Source organism: Erithacus rubecula, assembly GCF_903797595.1.
Source record: "Erithacus rubecula genome assembly, chromosome: 18".
NCBI classification, from domain to species: domain Eukaryota; kingdom Metazoa; phylum Chordata; class Aves; order Passeriformes; family Muscicapidae; genus Erithacus; species Erithacus rubecula.
The window spans coordinates 9058688-9080694 of NC_136670.1; the positions used below are offsets into that span (position 1 = coordinate 9058688).

Below are 22007 nucleotides of genomic sequence, written 5' to 3' on the forward strand. Positions count from 1 at the left end.
TGTTGCCATCAGGTGAAATTCAGATTGGAGGCAAAGCAGCATTTGAGGATAAAAAGCCAGGATGGTTTCATCTCACCTAAAGCAAACGTCAGCACCTTGCTCAGAGGAGGAGCTGACCTTTCTTTTCCTGCCTTCCTGAGGAGATGCAGCTTCTTGCTGACAGAGCACAAATGTCTGGAGCTGACACAGCCAGGCAGCCTCTCCTGGCTCCTGCAAATCAGTGACTGAACAGCCGAGGAATGATCACACTGCAGCTCTGACAGAGCCTCCCAACAGGACAACACAGCTCGTTTTCCTCATGGGATTTTCAGTTTCCACCCCATGGCTGCACCTGCAAACTCTGCCAAAGCAGTGGGGAGGTGCAGAGCCTCAGGGGGTCCCTGTGAACTGGCTGAGCCTGTGGAGTTGGGGGGTGGAGAAACCTGGGGCAGGTGGAGAGCACGAGGAGGGAAGCCAGGACACAGCCCCCGTGCCTGCCTGCACTCCTGAGGGCACCAGGGTGCAGTGGGTGAGCTCTGAAGCCCAGAGTCACCTTCTGAGCTGCACCTGCCTTGGAGAGAACCTACACAGATCAAGAGTGGCAGCAAGCTCCTGCTGGACTTGCTGGAGTCCAAGATTTGTGTCTTCTGCTCTTAGTGTTTTCTGGTCCAGACTCCACTTTTTCTATCAGCTTTTACTGTGTTCAGTCCAAAATCCAGAATACACATCACTGTTTCCATGATGGCTTGTTTTTAGATCATTAACTCTGGATGTTGTCAGAATAAGGGCCCAAATCCTCTCTCCAGGACATGTCCTGTTTACTTCCACTAATCCCATGTGAAAACTTTGCAGCCCACACAGCAGCCCTTACAGGAAGAATGGACACAGCCTGACTGTGGAATAACACCAATGATGCTATCAAACACAAATGTCCATTTTTTTGTGTAAAAATCAGTAAAATTACCTCTATAGGGTAAGTAGGATTCAGTCCTGCTGAGCAAGAACACAACAAAAGAGATTTTAAATTTGCACAAAGCCAAGTGCAGTCATCTGGAGTACTCACATGGCTGTTTGGCTCATGAAGGAAACTGGAATCTGAATGTGGAGCACTGCCACAGCTGAAGGATTTGTCAGAGGACACTCACTTCTTGCAGGAAAACTGCTTTAAAAGTTACCTTTTTCTGCTGTAAAAGTGCCTGTGCAGACAAGCTATTAAAAATCTCAGAGTACATAAATTCATCTGCACTTCAATTTCTATTTATAGTTCTCCTTAAATAAGGAGGCAAACAATGTCTCCAAACTGCTCCTAAGTAAGAGTTTGAAGTTAGACTGTGAAACTAATTAAATTTAAAGATGTTTTTTGGCTCTATGAATGTTGGCAGTTTCCTTTCTCCTTTGTTACTGGCAGGGAAGAATATGCCTGACACCAGCACCTGGGCTGAAAATTAACTGAAGGCTCCTGAAAAAGGGCTGACCACCGTTCTGCTCCATATCTTTTGCTTTATTATAATACTCTTTAAAAGATGACACTGCAGTTCAAGTCCAGAACCACTCTACAGAACAATGAATAGTGTTCACTGAAATTGCCATTCCTGTGAACTTCACAAAAAAAACACAGCAGGAAAATTAAAGATACAGTACTCCAGACTGACCAAGCTTCTGCTGGCATGGAAATGAAAGAAGGTTCTGCAGCTAGAGGTCACTCAGCCATTAGGATCAAACTCTTAATTATGGCCATGGAAATGTTTCTTGATTTCTGTTTAAATCACTGATTGCTCAAACCTTTACCTGGGTCACTGAAATTTAGTATTTCAGCCAAAATAAGCTAAGAACTGAAATACTTGTGTAGACTGTTACTCTCCAAGAGGACCACTGTATCTTTAAATGTATCCTGGATTAAACAAAGGTTTTATCTACACTTGTTAAATTATTGCACAGACCATTACACTGACAAGTACATTATGAACCCATGGAATGTTACAGTCTGGCCTGGAAAATAAAAGCAGCATTATCCTTGAGGTCTCCACCATGAGGGAGAGCTGGCCAAGCACTTCTGGAATTGTACTAAATATTAATAGGTTTCAAGACACAAATGAAACCCTTTAAAATAATCCCTGACTCCCAGGATTATGTTTGGGAGCATTCTCTTTTGCAAGTGGCACTTAATTTGATTTCTTGACATTTTTCTTGTCTCAGACTACCTGCAGGAATCCAGCTGCCCTGTATTTTCCAAAGTTGAAGCCATACAAATAAAAGCTTGGGTCACCAGGGGATTTGAACCAGCCATTGCAATGTCCAATCAGTGCAGCAATTTCACCTACTGCACATCTCCTGGCAGTTTGCATGTGACTGCAGGAGGGGGATGGAAGGGGAGCAGAGCTCACGGGGACACCACAGCCCTGATAAAGCACAGGCTCAGATCCATGGCTGGATCCTCCCTCAGCCAGGCAGCCCCAGCAGCCTGCACTCAATGCCTCTGCTCCTCATCAGGCCAAAAGGAGAATTAAAAAATAAAAAGTTTGATTCACACTTGCTCTGCAACTTGATGGGATGCACTTCTTCACAGTGCAGAAATCTCCCAGCCACCTTCTCTGAAAAAAAGTAAAATTCAATAAAATAGCAGGTGTGCAAAAATAAATGCCCTCATTTTGTCTTCTCCTCTGGAAGGCATGATCACACATTCAGGCTCAGACAAGTCATTAAAAATGCCCATTTGGCCATCAAACTGACCAGCTGGCACATTGGGTTTGTGTCTGCAGTTACCCTTCTGCCATTATATTGGTTTATTTGGAACTTCCAGGAACATTTTTCTGTCAGTTGTAGCATTCTGTTGCTTCCTACAACACTGCAGAAAGAGAGACAACTGTTCTGTCCCTGTCTCAACTGGAGGAAAAATCCTTACCCAAAGCTTCTGCTTGAGCAGGGCTCTGGCTGTTTGATTTAGAACATAAAAGTTTAAAAAGCTACAAAAAGCAAATCAAAAGAACAAACAAATGGTTCATGCCAATTGTGGCTGCAAGTGATACATAAATAAACCACTTCTGTCCCAGGCAAAGCTCCCAGCTGAGGAGAACATGCACACACACATCACAGTGCCACTGACAGAGTGGACTGAAATAAAGATTCTCCTGCCACGAGCCATTTCAGGAGGTTTATGACAGAGAAACTGTAATAAACTCATACAGAAGAAGCTGAATCAGCTTCAGACTGGGCAGCAACCACATTGACAAAGAGGCAACAGAGGTGTAAGCATAAAAAAACAAAGTTATGTTTGACATGCAGCTAAGCTATGATAAAGTTATACCTGGAACTAGAGAAAAAGTAGAAAAAACACTTGTTTTAGTCAGTCTGTGAGCTGCTGCCAATGGTACCACGAGCAGCAGTGCAAACTCTCGTGCCTTTGGCACTTCCAAAGGGTGTGTGACAGCAGGGACACCTTGGAATGGCTCAGCCTGGAGCAGCACTTGGGTCTCAGCAGCTCTGGGAACTGCTGCAGAGGCTCAGGAGCTTCAGACAACACTCTCAGGAGAGGCAAGGGGGAAGAAAATCCCAACTACTGCAGAGGAGGGTCAGAGAAGACTGGAAAAATATTCTGTTCACCACCTGAAAGATCCTAGTCAGAGAAATGCAGATTCAGGCTGTAAATAGAGCTACTTCTACTCAGACTTAAGCCTTTAAATCTGCTGTTAATGAGGAAATGAATTTTCTTTCCTTTTTATACTGTTGATAATACTATCTGCTCAAAAACCTCTGTGAGGAGTAGAGGTGAAGTGTCATTGAGGGTAACTGACACCTTTGGTTGGTTGCTGAATAAATTAACCAGTTTTTAAAAGAAAAGGCATTTTTGAGTAAGTCATAGGACCTACAGGGTTCACAGAAAGAACTCCATGCTGGAAATGCAGACCACAGAGAACATCATGATTTGAGTTTTCAAACAAGCTGATTGTTTTCGTGCTGAGGGTACATTCACAGCTCATCCCCCCAAATAAAAATGGGTTACCTATGACACCTTTGATGTTTAAAGTCACAATTCTTCTCTAGAAGTTATGGCTTGTGTCATGCAAAGCTATTTGTTGGGTCAAAACTGACACATAACTCAATCTCCTGTTCCAGTCCTTAATGCTGACAAAGAGTTTCTCAAGTTTCCAAAATAGTGTTTCTTTAACAAGATGCAGGAAGAAAATGTGGAGAAATATATGACAGAAACAGAGATACAGCTTGACACACTAAAGAATAATTAGGAAAACATCTGCTTAAATTAAATTTTACTATTAAGTCCAGACATCTACTTATCTTGAAAGGGGCTTGCTGCCAGGCTCTTTCCTCAATGTTCTTGTATTTCCCACCCATTTTTTCTTGCTGGAATTTTCTTTGTAATTTATTTTTTTGCTGCCAGGTTGCCAAACAGATGTCCAGAAGGACATAAGCAGCAGAAAGACTTTGTTTTTAAACAGCATTAATACAATACTACACAGGTAGAAGGAAGAGAAAAAAGAGAGTACATAAAATACTCAAACTGGGGCATGGGTGAGGAAGGAAACCACCACAGCTTTGCATTTCCATGTACAAACTCAATCCATTGAGTAAGGTGGGAAAATAGAGCCATTCTGGATATCCCTTAAGAGCTCAGGTCAAACCTGTAAGTTTACACAAGTAATTACCTAGTTCTAGATTCCTTCTGAATTCTAAAGGGGAAAAATAAATTTTCACCTACTAAAAAAAAAAAAACCCAAAAACATAATATCATGTTTAAAAACAATGCTCCAATAAAAAATATGTTAAAGACCATCTGGAATTGCCAGACCTCCTGTAGTCAGAGCAATCCATAAGGCATTGGAACTCCATGTGTCCAACTGCAGCTTGCCCACTTAATGGCTGTCTTTCCAAGTCACACCCTGTCCTTTGTTTGCATTAAACACCCCAAATCTCAAATTAGATGAGGATTAGATGAACATCTATTAACCTACACATGCAAGGTTGTGCCATGGAAGTGTCCCTGCACTGATTTCTTTCCTTTAACAAGGAAGTTGCTGTAGCCAGCTCCAGTAGTGCAAGGAGAATATACTTATCACTAGCCTTAAAAAAGGGAAAGCCACCTTGATGTAAGAAAAGATTCAGATGCTACTTTTTTTTTTCCCTATACCAGGGTAGAAGGAAGGAGAATGAATGGGAAGCACAAACAGATCAGAAAGGTCAGCCATGATACTCCAGGTGTGTGTAAAACTTCCTCCCCTCCATCAGCCAGCACAGCCTCCCTCTCCCAGCTGTGCAGAGCAGAGTTCTAGAAGTCATCCCATGCATTTTTTGTTGACTTAGGAGGTTTTCTGGTCTTGCTCTCCCCTCCTGTGTTCTCCCAGTTGGTCTCCCAGTTCTCCCAGCTGTCACTGTTACTGTTCTTGTTGGAGACTGTTCCTGAGCCCCACACGTCCCAGCTATCCGAGCTCTTCTTCTCTGTGGAATTGTCCACATAGGTCCAGCTCTCACTGCTTGGAGATTTGTGAGCTTTTGGTGGATCTGAGTTGCCAAAGGTCTCCCAGAAGCTTTGATCTACAGCATTGTTCTGGTAGCCCTCCCCTCCACTGTTCTGGTAGCTGTCTCCCTCAGCTGGTCTTTTGGGGGATGGGGGGAAAGGAAGGTAGAAATCAATTAGTTATGCCAAACATAACAGTCAAAATAATTCTACTGCTCTTTGCTTAAAAATTTTTTTTTAGTTTTTTTCTTCATGATAAAGGAAGAACTAAATGTTGCTCCAAATGACATAAGCTTGTTGCCTAATTCACAGATTTTGTTGAGAGATTTAACAGGCCCAGTGTGCATTTGGAGTAAGTTTTAAACTAAAATATCTACACTACTTTGTTCTCAGCTTAAAAACAGTTATAAACCAAGTTAAATTGAATCTCTCCTTATTACATAGAGGAGGACTATCAGCAAAGATAGAGTAAATTCTTAATATTGAAAAATTACCTTTCACTACTGTACTGCAGAGAATATACAGGAGATAAAATTATGTGTTCAAGGATACAAAGCAAAAACAAGAAATTACCTGTCAGAATTATCATCTGGTTTGCCTGAAAAGAAAGTAGTGACATCTCTCCATCCCTTACTTCCAACTCCCTGAACCTAGAGAAAAAAAAAAGACACTCCATTCATTTGGACTGTACCAACAATTCTGCCAAGTCCAACTGCAAAAGCCAGAACAAATTCCTCCACATGTTCCCATAAATCAAACACATTTAACTCACAGCTCATTCATGTTTCTGATGGGCCTTTACATGGTGAATATAAAGTACATTTGACAGCACTGTGCTGCTGGAAGGGGTGGGAAGTAGGTCAGGTTTAGCTTTTTCACCTATTGTTTTAACATCTTTTGAATCCTCTCCTAGCCTCCCTTGACAAAAATACTGGAATTAGCCCTTACATAAAATTAACCTAATGAAAGCACTGATGTTTTATGATTAATGGAACTTGCATTTATATTTCAACTGTTCCACACAGCTACTTTCACTGTTTCAGCATTTTTTCACTATTCACATAAAACAGATCAGAAGTTGAGTCCTAGAACTGGGTTAGAAATACAACTTCTGAAGTGACACTGTGGAAGGTGCTATTCTGAGTTAGAGATAGGGACAATGAATCCCAGAATTCAGCCTGAGAGTTGCCAGGCTCTAAACAGAAGAGATAACATAATTTATTTGGCTTTATTCAAATAGCACCAAAGCCTAAGACACTGAGCTGGTCTGTGCTCAGCTGTGCTGATTTTCCCAGTGCTAGACACACATTCCTGGGTAACACCATGCAAGTTCCCCCAGCAGGTGAGAGTTTGTGCAGATTTCTGTGCTTGGCAGCCTCAGACAGCACTTACCACATCCCCGAGCACAAGGGCAGCAGAAGGCAAAGGAGAAAGGTGCAGAGCATTAGCAGGTTTTACTGCAACAGTGCAACACAAGCTGTCTCCATATTCCCTGACATGTTTTCTTTGCTGTTTGTAACCACCCCATGTCCTCATTCAAATCAAGAGGACACCACCATGCCTGTGCAGCTTTAAACATCTCAACAGAAGTGCTGCCCGCTGAAAATTCCACTTTCCAAATTTCTCTACTCAACACAAGCCCACCAAAGCTGCAGCAGGGTTTTACACTATTTTTCATAAGAATATGGAGACTGGCTTGACTTGCTTGGCCTCCTGAAAGCCAGGCAGGCCACCTCATACCTTGCTGGCCAACTGTGACACCCCCGTGGTGACTTCCTCAAATATTTTCCCCTCTTTCACCTATGTGGACCAAAGTATTGGTAATTAGTCAGAAAACAAAGTATTACTGAAACCTTCAGACAAGCTCATTTGTGCTTAACAGCTAAAAGGTCAAAAAGCCCAACCCCAAACTGAATCAAAACATATTTAAGTCAAAACAAAGTTAAGAAAATTATATATAAAGTCTGTTGATCAATAGTGGAGTGAAGATCAGCCCTTTGAGTTTGTGGGAATTTTCTGTGGCTATGAACCCAATCTGAGGAAGGTGTGACACCCAGTTCCCAGTATGAAGAAGGTATCATTTAAACATATTTCAGGTATCATTATACTACTGCTGAGCACAAAAACACCAGTACACTGAGTACAAAAAACATCTGCAAACATGAAGCTTTATCAATATATTCTACTGCATATAAAGATTGTGTTTGGAAACTTAGCAGATCCCTTTTATTCTCTATCTTTTAGAGATGCTTATTTCAATATTAAAAGGGCTTTGAATTTTGGTGGAACACAATACAACAGTTACCTTTCAACACTTAATAAATGGCAGTTGTTCCAAAGCAAGTGACTTTGTATAACCATATGGAGAATATTTCAGAAAGTAACATTTATTTAGAACTAACAGCACAACATCCTAAGGGAAATGGATCTCTCTTTTTCTAACACAGAATGCATAATTTCTCATTAAATTGTCCAACAAAATAAAAATCAGCTCAAGAAAATGCACCCTAAAAATAACCCTGAAAATAATGCATCTAAACCCTCTGAAATAAGCTGTGGATAGTTCTAGGGAATAGAAAACCAATTAGAGTCTTCTCCTGTGGTTTGAAATGCCATGTAAAGAATGGTGAATTAATAAAGGTAATGGAAGAGAAATTAGTTTGCAATATGATTAAAACATTCTCTTCAAATGGCTCAAAGATATTTGAATTAAAATAAAGCTGGCAGGCAGGTGAAACACTAGGAACTTAACACTCCAAGATACAACTACTAGTAGATATAAATATGTATCTATTTAAACAACTGATTTTATATCCATTTAGGGTGCATTTTCCCCTTGCTCCATCTTCCATTATTGAAAGCATACAGTCTATAAAATGGCATCTAACCAGAAAGAATGAGACAGACTCTGGTGGACATGAGGAAGGCAGGTGGAGTGAGTTTACCCTCATTAACACTTCTCTGGTAACAGCCTAACTTCTTGTTTGAGTTGTTTCCCTTTTACAGAAAAACCCCCGGAGACCCTGGGCAGCTGTGGCAGGAGGAATCAACCACTCCCTGAGTGAGTTCAAGAATTTTTCTGCAAGTCATTTACTAGTTCCAAAGTTACCTTTTCCTGTGCAGGTTTGAGAACATTTTCATTTAATGTCTGACCTAACTCTGATGCCTATTTAAAAGCAAAACAAAAACAAAGTCAGTTATATTTTCTTTTTTAAAAAAACCCAATAAAAACCCACAGCCAACACCTTCTGCAGGCTCATTTCTCAGCAGTATCTCCAAAAACACAAGAAGCCTTTAGCTTTGATTCATACAAGCAGAATGAGCTGAAAAGCACACACAGCAAAGTGCTGCAGGAGACATTAAAGACAATAAATTAAAATCAGATACACATGGCAATAGATGCCCAGAGCCCAAGCAAAGTCTGACCTTGCACTGGAAGCAGAAGCAATGGTGCAACCAGCAACAGTTTTGAGGATGGGCCCCTTGCTAATGCCTGCAGCTGCATATTTGGAAGAACTGTTCTCATCCCCCCTTATTTTTCCATACTAATTAAATTACTTGTAGAATTAGATCTTTTTGGCTGATTTTCTCATAATTTCTCTGTCTCATAATGCTCCAATTATCATCTGTTACTAAGAGCCCAAGTGTTTCTGTGAGACACAAGAGCCAAAGCTGTGACAAAAGACTTTTGTTATTTTCTTTAAAGCTCCAGGTTTGCAGGGAGAAAAAACAATGAACTTCAGAATCTGTTACAATTCAGAACAAGATGCACAAGGATATTGTACTTCAGAGGCAGTTTACAAAAATGTAAGCCACAGTCTAAGTCACAAAATTGCTTTCCTAAGGCAATGCTGACAAGGACAGCAGGTTTAGAAGAGTTTGAAGTAATTCCTTGCCCTACTACCATAATAAGCCTTTGATAGATTTAAACTTTCTTCAGAGCTGCTATACCATACTGAGTGCCTCCAGAATTATCCTGGTTAATCCAAAAGGGCCAATATGCCAGGCAATTAAGTTCAATTTCCTAATGGTTCATATTTGATTCCTATCATTGGTCAGGATGTGAGCCTTCACTCATGTTCCTCCTGGGAATGGAGCACCTTTAACATCTTTCCTCCACAGACTCTCAGCCTTTCCCTCAGCCACAGCATTCCCAGGATCTCCCCTTCTCCCAGCCATTTTCTCCAGTACTTCTACTCCTTACAGGATAAGAGTTCTTTGAGGAGCAAAGGCAAAAGAAAATCCCACTTTCACCTAATGAGAAACATGAATGCAAATCACAAAGGGCTTGTTACCTTTGGAAGTGAGGCTACATGGTGTTTAAGAAAATCAAGAAAGGGGTGTTCTCACCTTTGAAAAACCCTCTGGAGTCTACTGAACCCAGCAAACTGTTAATGTTCTAAAATAAATAGTGTAATACACCCAGACTAACAGTTCAGGTGTCCAAGTGGAGTCACTGCTAGAATGAGGAAGAATTCTTATCTGATCCCCCTTACTCAACTACATAATTGTTGTAAATGTGGAATGGAAAGGTTTGGGTACAACTGTATTTTCATCTAAATGTCCATCTTTCCTTCCTATTGCTGAATTTAGGACAGCACTCTAAACCACCATTACAAACATTTCACTCAAGTGTCTGCCTTCCAGCTACACCCAGCTGTTGGCACATTCCTGGGGCAGACATGCAAACAGAAATCCTGAAATCATCAGAGCATGAAGAGCAGCACAGTCAATTTTCAGACAGTGCACAGCTTGGGTATCTCTATCCAACTTCACAAATTTGAAGTAGGTTTGAAGAAATGTTACCATACAAAACACACAACATTATTCTAAACAGGTTTGACATAAGGCAGAAAAAGACAGCTCAGGAGCAAATGCACATATTCAGCACGAACAGACAAGGAGTCCATGCACAAGAACAGATGTGAGGGTGTTACCGGCTCTGGCTGCTGCTTGTAGCCCCAAAACTTTACCCAGAGAGCAAAAGAGAAAAGAGCAAGGAAGGTAGAAGCAGCTTTTAGCAAAAAATTGGCAGCATTTTTTCAGGCAAGTTAAGTAGCATGAACCTTTTCCAACTTTTAACATCTACTGACAAGGCAAAGTGAAATGTGTTTGGCTACTGGGCCCCAAATACACTTTTAACCAATGTAGTGCATAAAAAATGTGTTAAATCTGTTCAGCAAAAGGTCAGAAGTTTCAGGAACAGAATTTAACCTTCAGTAACAAAGCTCAGACTCTAGAGGATCATGTTGCTGTGGTCCTTGTCAGTAGATGTGATGAGCTTTTACACTTAATATTATATTTATTAATAATATTAAACACAGAGCAGCTTCTAAAAGAAAAACTGCCAGAGGGAGTGAAGAGGAAGACCTGTAGAAAACTTAGTTTCTCTTAAACCAAGTAGTAAATACTTCAAAGCTTCAAAATAGGAAGTTTGGGTGCTTTAGCAACACATTTTTGTTGCCAACATGCCCAAGTTTGGCCATTTGAAGGATTAATATCCCAGTGCACACAGACCTGTCTGAACAGCACTACCTGCAGCTGCACACTGGTTTTGAGCAATACTTTCTATGCCTATCAGAAAGCAAAGCAGGCTAATGCTGCAAATACACAAGTTACAGTTCATTTAAAAATCCTGAACCATCTATAAATATTTGCATCCCACTCAGAACCAGGCAAATGAAGAATCCCATTCTTTTATGCATTTTTACATCTGAAACTTTTCCTTGCAGACCTTTCTTCCTTATGTCAGAGCTCTGTGTAAACAGGTCTGACTGTCTCTGTTTTAACCCCAGTTAGATAAATTAAATCCTTTTGTTATTGCTACTCTTTAAAACACACCCAAGCTGATTTATTAATAATATTGAGAAGTTCACAATTGTAACATCTTATTAGGCTTTAGCCATGGGAAGACAACTTGCATTGCATTGTATCTACTCCAAGCTAGACCACATTTAAGATCCACAGAAGTAAAACAGAGGTGTGTTAAGTTTGCAAGCTCTGCAGCCTCTCCAATACATCCAAGAGGAATAAACAGCAGACTATCCCTGCTTATCTCTTGCTTAATTTGATCACTGCAGCTGATTGCAATTCCCATGGAATTCAAAGCTATAACTAAACACTACTGTGTACCACGAAGGAAAAGCACACTGGTCTGATGATGATCAAATCTAAGTCAATTGATGCAGGCAAACAAATGGCATTTAAAGACAATTAGATGAGTAAGAGCTAAATCTATAATCACCTTTTGACTTGCTTGAGATCCAAATCTGGTAGCCTGTGAAGAGAAGCAAATATATACAAGTTATCCTGGAATAATTCCTTTGATTTTTAAAGACACACATTTAGAAATGCTGCATAGTCCTCTCCAAGGTAATCCGGCAGAATTACACAATGAAAAAGGAACACCCATATCACCATCTCTGGCAATCCACTGCTAACTAAACCACGTTATTTACTTACACCCTCTTTAGCAGCTGAGGCAATTTTGCTTGCTCCAGTTGTAAAACTGCTCCATCCCTTTAAAGAAAGCAAGAAAGTAATGAGCTACATGTGAATAATAATAGCAAATAACCAAGTTTCCACTAAAACAGATTAGCTTAAGTCAAAATGCTCTAATACATGTTGTCCTGTAGTCATAAGAACTACCTGCTACTGAGAGAAAAAGTGGAGCCTCTCATTTAACTGAAATATAGTGATGAACTTCCAGTACTTGTGTGAATTTGAACAAGCCAGGGTGTTTCAGATGTTACTCTGCTAAAAATGGCTACAAGTGTGGGGAAAAATCAACCCATGCAGTGGAAGGCAAATAGTTTTCCTCACCAGGATGAACAGCCATGCAAGGAACTCAGCCTCCCAGAAATACAGGATTTCAGAGCACACTGCAGTGTGTGCCTGTGCTCACATGAGGGCATTCCAGCCAGGACATTCAGGGGGATCCTGGACTCAAAGACTGGCTGACAGGAACAGTGTTCTCCTTAGCTCATCTGCCACACACTGCAGAAGTGCTTTCTAATCTGAACTCTCTGGCCTAAAAGCTGTGAGATACCTAGAAAATATTTAGCTGATCTATACCAAGCAGCCTGTGGGATCACCTGAAATATGGTGATCAACCTGTTCAAAGGCTCAAGCATTACCTTTCTCTGATAAGTACCAGTGAAATGATTTATTTTTAAATAAACAGTAGAATCTGGTATGGGTATCTAGGCCAGTGAGGCTCTACAGAGGGCTGTTGGCCACTAGCCTTGGTAGGATACCTTACTGTATTTCCAAATGACTCCAAACCCCAAATATTGTTCAGCACTGTGACTTTGCAGCCTATCAAAGCACCAGCATGGCCCTGACTGCCTCTGATTTTATTCCCATTTTATTTCAACAATGCATCTTTCACTATCTCTACTTGAATCACGACAACTGTTCAGCCATATGCTGTTATCTCTTCACACCCTGTCACAAGTATTTCAAATGTTTTCATCACTGCTCAGGGCTTCTGGCACCCACATACACACACATTTCAGTTGCTTTCCTCTGAAGATTCCTAATACTGTTAACAGATTTAGAGCTATTCTCTACAGGTAACTACGATTTTTTCCTTCAGCCCTGTTGATTATTATTTCTAATTGATTGTTATATCCTCACTTATTTCTATGAAGTGATACCAGACATTCTTCAGTTCTGCTCAAGTTTCTCCATTTTGCCTTTTAAAGTCCACCAGTATCTTCTTCACTCTTTGAGAATACAACCAGTACTCTGCACCTCTCCATATCCACCTGCAGTCTTTAGTTTCTCCTCTCCATTCATATTCTCTCCTAACAAGGGCTAAACCAGAGGAAAACAGTAACTCAGGAAGCTCCAAGCAATTCCTTACCGAGTACAATGAGGACATGGCATTATTCAGGAAGTCATCCTCTTTTTTGGGAGGGTTTACTGTGTTCCCAAACCCCACGTAGCGATTCTCTTGGCCACTGCCACAGGAAAAGGAATAAACAGTACCTGGATCAGCATGCAGCCACTGAAAACACTAAACAAGGACTGATAAGCCTGGAAGAATGACAATTGGTTTTGCACCTGGAAAAGGAAGTTCTGTAGCACCCAGCACCCAAAATACAAAACTACTCACTTCATAAAAACACCAAGGATCCACTGAGGAATCCTAGCACAATACAATTTCCTCTGTGCAAGCTAATGTGGTCATAATGATTCTTCAGGTTTAACAGATCACTGACATCAGAAAGCAGAGTAAATCCTAATAAAGTGATATATGAAAATGAGAAAAGGAATGAAAGAAGCTTTATAAATGCCTCTGTATAACTCAATATACTCTCTATAACAATCATAACTGATCATCTGTAAGGTACAACATACAATCAGAATTCCTTGGTTTGGAACCCACCCCAATAATATTTGGAGTTACAGACTTTTTCTTCAGTGCTTCAAACATTTTGTTATGCTAGAGAGAGAGGTACTCAGAAAGTCAGTAAATATTGCATTACCCTTGGTAGGAGCTGACATCATCATTTAACCAGTCTTCAAAAGCCTTGTCAGAAGAGGCAGTTGCAGTCTGAGATTGTCCAGCAGAACTGAAATAAAACATTGAAGAATCAAAGCCATATTAAGCAAAATCCACTAGCTCAACAGTGCAGCTTGATGTATACACCATAACAAAGGTTAAAAATTGATTATTTATTTCATCTATCAAGAAGGGAACTCTAATGCAACCACTAAAAGGTATGAAGCTCTTGTTCCTTTGATTTACAACTGCTTTTGCAGTTAACTTGGATCTTTAGTGCACAGAGTAACAAACACTACATACAAAAGCAGAACAAGAGAATTGCTGTGGTAGAGAGCTTTGATGCTCCCCTGGTAATTAGCACCAGAAGGGAAAAGTCTGTTTCTTTTTCCCTGGCATCCAATCCCAACTGGCACAGCACCACAGTTAAGGTGAGGATGTCACACACTACCTGTGAGTGACACAAATGTGCAATTTCAGGTGCATTACAAGCCAGGAGAAAACAAGCATGGCTTGTGCCCTGTTCTCACTCATTCTCTCTGCCATGGTTTAAGGCTCAGGTGCAGGGGGTGGGAATTATTTCCTCATACTCTACAACTTCAGTTTGTTCAGACAGCAGCACCAAGAGAGCAAACCCAGCAGACATTAAACCATCAGCTTTGATGGTGTGTCTGTATCTGATGCTGTACCTGTACCAACATTAGGTAAGCAGAGCACGTACCGGTGAGCAGAAGACAGAGACATTTTAGGCTGGGGTGGGGTCCAGTTCCTGGCAGGAGAAGTTTCAATGGACCATTCCTTGCCTTCAGCTACTGTAGCTACCTGCAAGAGCCACAATAAGCAAGAATACCAAATCAGAGATTACATACAAATTATAAACTGGGTCTGTAACATGAGGACAATTTGCTGCTAGATCAATTAACTTTTTTTTCACAATAAACCAAGTTTTTTTCTGACTCCCAGGCTGTGATGTTTGAACAATGGTTTTATTTCAGGCAACTGAAATAGAAAATGAAACAATTTCCTCAAAGAGGCAGGTTTGGTTTCAAGAAGAAAGACTGGATTAATGAAGAGATAGAAGCACTTATCACAGAGCAATGGAGGAAGAGAACTACATTATGGTTGTATGCTACTGCATACACTAAAGATTTATCAAAAATCCCTTTGGATAGAACTGTACAGGTGAAGTAGTGAAGTGCAGTGAACTAAGACAGCTCCACTGACTAAACAGCTCCAACAAACTGCAGCACTGAAAATCAGAGCTACCTCAGCTAAATGCAGAAATGAAAATTTCAACAGAGAACTCTTACAAGACTTGGGAAGAAGCACTCTGAGACCTTTAAGGTCCCAAGAGGGCAGTCCTGGACTGCCAACTCTGAGGTACCAAAACACTGGAATACCCTTGGGCTAAATTAGAAAGTGTTACCCAAAATGAGGAAGTTAGCCCAGAAAGCTCTTGCCTGCCCAAGACACTCTTTTCTAACCCCACCTTATCTCCCTGGCAGGACAACATTCCTTTTCTCTTCTGCTGAATACCTGAGCCATGAACTCATTCAGGTTTACATTAACTCTTCCAGGATTTCACTCTCTCACATTTACCTTTCCAGGAACCACTGCAGAGGTTCAAAAAACTGCAACTTTCCCTCCTTTCAAAACCAAGTGCTTACAAAGCACTTTGGTATTTTCAGATCACAGAGGTGAGGACACACCTAAAACTGAGCTCACCTGGTCTCTAAACAGAGCTGCAGCTTTGCTGTTGTACTTCTCTTGCATTGTCCAGCATGGATCATAATCATCCTGAGATTCCAAGAACTGTCTGAATTTGCTGTTACCTCCAGCCTTCATTTTCTCCAGCTCAATATCCTTCCACTTGTCCATGGTTACAGAACGCACAAAACTGAAAAGCAGGTTTAAAAAAAAAAACAACTTTTAGATCACAGCTTGTTAAAATTTCCTGCTGTATCAACAGTGACTAAAAAAAAAAGCTTATTAGAACCTATCTGAAAAGTTGAGAGTATAAACATGTTAGAGAACACTCTCCAAGTACAGAAAGACAGATCATGATAAGAAGGTGGGCAGATCCTCACTGAAATAAGCCAAAATCATGTCATTTATTGGCATTTAAAGGAGACAGTCAACAGAAGGCAAGTGACTGAAAAAGCAGCTTCTTTCAAAGTCCAGGAATTCATCTAACCCACTATGTAACAGAAACTTTTCCCATACTTCACTCTGCAATTTTCTTTTTGTCTATTATTGTGCATTTTGACAGTTGGACTCCATGATCTTAGAGATCTTTTCCAACCTTGGCAATTCTATGTCCTCATGTCAGAAATTTCATCTTTTCTTCCATGCCACAAACAGAAGAGTTCCAAATGTTCCTTTCCTATGCAACTTCTACTCACTAATGAGCTCCAAATCACCCCTGGAAAAGCAAAGAATGTACTCCTGAATGGCCTCCTTGCTTTGATGATTTCCCTCCTGGACTTTCTCTCCTTTGCTCATTTGAGGAACTGTTCCCTGCTTTGGCCCTATTACATACACACTGTGAGTCTCCAGCACCCAAAACAGTTCTTATTCCACAGACTCCCATCTCAGCAAAGCATGGTTGTTGGAAAACAACAAAAGCTATCATTATATTACAAAGAAAAAAGAAATCTGAACAGAATAAAGCTATTTTTTTAGATTAGTTTTATACCCAACCAGTTACAAGCACAGAGAGCAAAGGCAACTTTGGAGAGGAGCATGAAGCCAAACTGGCAGTGAAATGTTGGATTTAAGACATTCTATACATTCCAAACCAACACATGCTGTTCACAGCCATAATGCACCCTGAGTCCAAGGTCTATGGGAAAGGCTGACCTGAGGTGAACTCCCAAGCCTCTGTGTTTTCCTGAGCACTCCAGACAGATCCAAATTCCATAGGTCACACTCACCCACTGGGGGTTAAATGCACCACATTCAAAACAGACCTGTGAGGAAAAAAAAAAACAAAAACAGTTATCTCTGCACTGTCCATGGCAAGTTTTCACACCTCAAAAAGGCAAATCATGAAAACATCACACACTGAAAATTATTTCAGAAGAAAGGGTTCTTAGTGTTTGGAAACACCTTCCCTGACATCATAAACCTCCTTCAGGTATTTATTTATGATGCTTGGATTATAAAAATTGCTTCACAAACTACCTAAAACCAGTGAGAAAATACAGACAAGCAAATAGAAATTACTATGCAAAGAATTAATTTTGATTTCATTTTCATTGCCTTGAAAGAAAGTAACTAAACTGAATTCTTGAGGTTTCCTTGGCAAAATAAAAATGCAGTATTTAAAGTTTGGAACATTTTTTCAGTCACACTACAGTTTGGCAGTAAATGGTTGCAGATCTAAACAGAATTTTTTCTTTAGAAATAGCTTTATTGCTCATACAGAGCAACAACTTTTTGATCAGATTCATCACTCAAGACTTAATGCATTGATAAAAATAAAACAGAATCTTCCCAAGGACTATCACATTTAAGGTATAATCACACTACTTGAAATGGACCATTAAAATGTAAGTTGTGCCCCAGACAACACATGCTGAAAAGACCCCAGGGGTTCCAGAATTACTACAACTGAAATACTTGTGCCAAATCTGCAGCAATGTATTGTAGTGCATACATGAGATACCCAAATTTCTATGTGAGCATTAGTGAGCCACAGCACAAAGACAACAGCAGCTGCAGCAGATCCCAGTGTACATCTGGAGAAGGTAAAAAGCAAATTCAATTCTACAAAAGTGATCCAGACATCATCATTTTCTCACATTGTTCTCATCTTGTGCTCTGACTTCCTTGAGGACTTTCCTTGTTCTTGGACTTGCCATGATTCTGCAAAAGGAGAAAAAGAAAAAAACTAAGTCATGATGGTGGATTTGATTTTGGTAGGATGCTCAGCACCTCACAAGCACAGCTCTGTGACAAAGAGCCTGGAATCTAAACCACTGACTCACAGCCAGCTGCAGAGGAAAAACAGAACACCACAACCTTATTTTTCCATCTACTTTGCACTCTTGGGGGGATTTATTCATCTTAACTCAACCAGTGGAAAGGTGCAATTCAGTCATGGTTGAAAAGTGGGAGTGGGGTGATAAACACAGGAATTCTGTGTCACACATGGTATCAAAACACACTCTACTGGTTCCTGCCCCAGACCCATCCACTACTCTTCCCAACATCCATGATTCCACAGCATCACATGCACACAAGTCATCAGACCTACACAAAAACCAGCAGGAACACTTACACTGCAGAGTGCAGAACACGTTACTGAAACAGCCCCTTACGAGATGAAACAAGAACTTGTCATTTTCCAGAAATACTGAGTTTGTTTGTCAACTGAATCCTAAAGAAATTAAGGCAATTATTGGGACCTCTCACACAAAACAGAATTGTAATTCAACAGGCATGTTTTGCTGGCAGACCACATCATCTCACTCGAATTTTTATGATGCAGAAAACAGCAGGGAGCAGTGTCAAGCTATGGATAAAATTCATATTAAGACAAAAAATGTGATTCATACACAGTACACAGGCTGGAAAAACCCAAAATACACAAAGCACTCATGATTTGAGGAACTATAGTGTAGGGTGCAGCATAAGGTTGCAATTCAGATGAAAAATAAATTCCTACTACCAACTAATAGCATTATATTTAAACTAACCTTAAATAAATAACATCTGTTCTCCTTTTTTTACTTCCTCTCCATCTTATCATTTCTACTTCAGAAAACAAACTTCTAAGATGTAATAAAAGACAGAAGTCACCAAGTTGACTAGTAACAGCACCATCTACTAAATGTCAAGCTCACTGGCCAGTCAAGACACAAAGCATAGAACAGCAAGTTGATGTTTTAACACTGGTGTGAGAGGCAAAAATGCCTTTATGTAACTCTCTGACACTGGTTCACTGTGCTATTTGACTAAACAACCCAAAGTCCTTAGAACATTAATAAAATTAACAAATCTCACATTAATTTTAGAAGGGAAATGATTAAGTGCTACAACTGCCACAGCCCTAGGGGATGGAGGGAGGATGTACCCTTAATAAATAAAGGAAGGGTGTTTAAAAAGGTAAAATGCTACAGGTTAGGAAACATTGCATTTAGATGACTGACATTAAATTAGAAATCTCTAAAGCAGAGCAGTACAATAAATAGTTCTGTGCATCACCAGCTAAGATAACATGACTCAGAAAGGAGAAAGCTCAGTTTTGTACCTACAGGTTGCCACTGCCAAAAGCAGGTGTTTGTAGCAGAACTCACTGCCTTTTATCTAAAGAACCTATTCTTCTGTAAATCTTGTTAACAAATGCTTCATTCTGTGGAATTTAAGGGGCAGGGTTTTCACTGATGTTTAGAATGTGTCACCTTTTCAGCCTTAATTACTTTGTATTAGGCAAAACCAGGTAATTGTGATAAAAGTGTTTTAGACTCCAAAGGTGAGTAGTAGTGATAGCAAGTAGTGATGAATAAAATCTTCCTGTCATCCTGTATTAAAAAAAAAACAAACTGAACACAGTTATTTTTATCAATAATCTAGTGAGAATTGTGTAACTTTCAGAACAGGAGAATGCAAGTGTGGCAAACAACCTCTCATACAATGAAAAACACCTTTTCCAATAGCATTTCAATAACATTTAACCTTCCTTAACTTACTCATGTGCATGTGAGCAGGGAGTGAGATAGCACTAAAAGCATTTGCTTGTCCTAAATAACCACCATAAACACATTTACATGACTCCCAGTCCACATCTTCAATTCTACTCCTTGTCCCTGGTGAGATAACAGAGAATTTTTCCTCTGCAGTACAGAAATTAAGTAAATAACTCAGCAGGAATAGCCAGACAGACAACAGTGCACCCTCTGGGCCCTCCTCTCTGCCATTATTGCTGCTCCATCTTTGCATGTCAACATCTCTTCCCCAGGAATGAATTTCCCCAGCATCTTTCTGTAGATTAGTGACAGTTTCCAAGGCTCCCCTTTTTGGCTGGATGTTCAACCCTCTAATCCCTACCCTTCTTTACCATTTTTGCTCATTTTTTCCAGGTTTTCAATCAGAATAACCAACAGAGACAGCCTACATGCAGAGAACAGGAAAGCCTCTTCCCACTCCAACTCTGCACGTGCCAGGAACTGTCTGCAGAGCAGAAAATACCACCCATCCTCCAACAACCAATATCCAGCCTCCTCCAGGGCTTATACAAGTTTCAGTTCTCCAGCTCCAAGGTGACAGAGGAAGCAATTGCTTTTGGTTCTGCTATAACTACCTTCTTTTGAAATAAAAACTGAAAGACTTTGGCCAACTGCAGTCTGAAGATACATCCATTCCACATGCACAAAGTTCCCTGCCCAAACCACTATGTCTGTCTGGTGGGAAGGCAGAGCTTCATCCCATGACATCCAAGAAAAGGATGTCAAAAGAAAAAAGGCACCAGCTTTTCACCTCCTTCTCCTCTACCAAAGCATTTGAAAATAAAGCACAAAGTAAAAATTTCATGTTCTAAGCTTTCTAATACTCTTTAGAGGTGCCTAGCTTATTTCTAATAATTTTACCCGAAAAGTTTCAAGGGTTCAAATTATCATTGATTACCACCAAAAAGCTGAGCTCTGGTACCTGACTGATAAAACCACTGTGCTGTTTAAGTTTCACAACTAAATACCAAAAAAAGAAGCCACCTTCAAGAAATTTACATTGTTTTGATCTAATATAAACAGACAAAAGCAGTGAGGGCAATGTTTAGTTACAGAGTAAGTTTCCATTGAAGAATATAAATACTTTTTACAAGGGTTCCAAAGTGGAAAGAGGCAGTTTCACACAGATCAATCTCTCACTCTTATTTCCCAAACAATCTGCTGCCAGAGCAAAACCTAGATGTACACCTTATGAGTTTTCTGGTTATGAAATCTTTAGTTTGCTAAACAAGCAAAAAGGCAGAAGTGGTCTAGAAGTGGAAATAATACATAACAGGACTTTGCTCCTCTGATTCAGCAGCAAATGCAGCCACGACCTGCAAAGGGCTCTGCAGTTCAGACTCGAGGAGCCAGCGGGTGACGTGGCCTGCTGACTTCATGCTCCTGAAGGCTCCCTGTGAATCCCACCAGCGTAAAAAAGGCCACAGAGGCTGAAGAAACCTCTGGAAAGACACGCTGCGCCCATCTCCATGGAGCTGGCGCGGCTCTCCTTCACCAGTACATCAAAGGCCGGTGCATACTGTAAAAGCGGCGCAGTTTCACACTCACCCGTCTCACCCTGGCAGGGCCGAGAGAAGGGCGATTCCTTCAGGCACACCTGCGGTACCCGGATCCAGCGGCGTCCTGCAGCCTCCCTCAGAACATGGCCGGGTTCCGCCGAGCCCTCCGGCCTCTGCTTTCTAGGCAAGAAAACAACGCGGAAACAGCTGAAGAGCGGCCAGGCAGATGCCACCCCGCCAGCCTGGCACCGTCCTGTGTGACAGGCGGGGGCCGGGCCCGAGCGCCGCCACCTCAGCGCTGGGCTGGGCTGCGGGGCACGGGCACCGCCAGCCCCGGCGCGGGGAGCCGCGGGGAGCCGCGGGGACGGGGACGCACCACGAGCCTGAGCAACACTGATCGTGATCGCGATCCCGATCCCGATCCCGATCCCGATCCCGGTCTCGGTCTCGGTCCCGGTCCCGGCCGCGGCCCGGTCCCGCCCGGCGCCGCCGACGTTGCAGAGCGCGAGGCATTGTGGGCGCGCGGCTTAACCCGCTGATGGCCGGGCCGGGCACCCCGGGCACCCCGGAATTCCCGATGGTATCGAGCTCCCCGTGCTCCAGAGAGGAGTTTGGGGGGTTTGTCTCAACCGGGCAAAGCTGAAATAAAGCGTGAAAGCGAACCTGGCGCGCTGCGCTCTTTGCGCTGCCAGGCTGCAAAATCGACCCCCGGGGTTTATGGCTGAGGGGAGGCTGCCCGTGTGGGTGAATTATGTGGAATTACGTGTTTTTTCCTTAAACACTTATTGATGTGAGGGCTTTCAGATGAGCCCCGTGTTGTC

General features: G+C 41.4%; 1 protein-coding gene across 2 annotated transcripts; it reads right to left on the reverse strand.

Moving 5' to 3' along the window:
* Positions 1–1459: 1459 nt before the first annotated feature.
* On the reverse strand, positions 1460–21695 carry ARFGAP1 (ARF GTPase activating protein 1). 2 transcript variants are annotated; one of them, XM_079321357.1, is made up of 14 exons: positions 21563–21695; positions 21236–21366; positions 17762–17825; positions 16818–16927; positions 15684–15855; positions 14680–14780; positions 13942–14028; positions 13317–13413; positions 11912–11968; positions 11694–11726; positions 8559–8615; positions 7190–7249; positions 6023–6099; positions 1460–5588 (listed from the first exon to the last, which is right to left on the reverse strand). In XM_079321357.1, the coding sequence occupies exons 3-14, from the start codon at positions 17819–17821 to the stop codon at positions 5261–5263; spliced, it is 1239 nt and encodes a 412-aa protein (XP_079177483.1). In that variant the 5' UTR covers positions 17822–17825; positions 21236–21366; positions 21563–21695; the 3' UTR covers positions 1460–5260. The 2 variants fall into 2 exon arrangements, with proteins under 2 accessions (XP_079177483.1, XP_079177484.1); XM_079321358.1 differs by lacking the exons at positions 7190–7249; positions 8559–8615.
* Positions 21696–22007: the final 312 nt, after the last annotated feature.

Bases quoted from the DNA above. Each gene is read 5' to 3' on its own strand.
- ARFGAP1 (XM_079321357.1), bottom strand. From the start codon at position 17,821: ATGGCAAGTCCAAGAACAAGGAAAGTCCTCAAGGAAGTCAGAGCACAA. The intron at 15,856-16,817 runs GTCAGCCTTTCC...CCTGCTTTTCAG, and splicing joins GGCTTGGGAGTTCACCTCAG to TTTTGTGCGTTCTGTAACCA. The intron at 11,727-11,911 runs GTAAGTAAATAA...TTCTCTTCACAG, and splicing joins CCTCAGCTGCTAAAGAGGGT to GCTACCAGATTTGGATCTCA.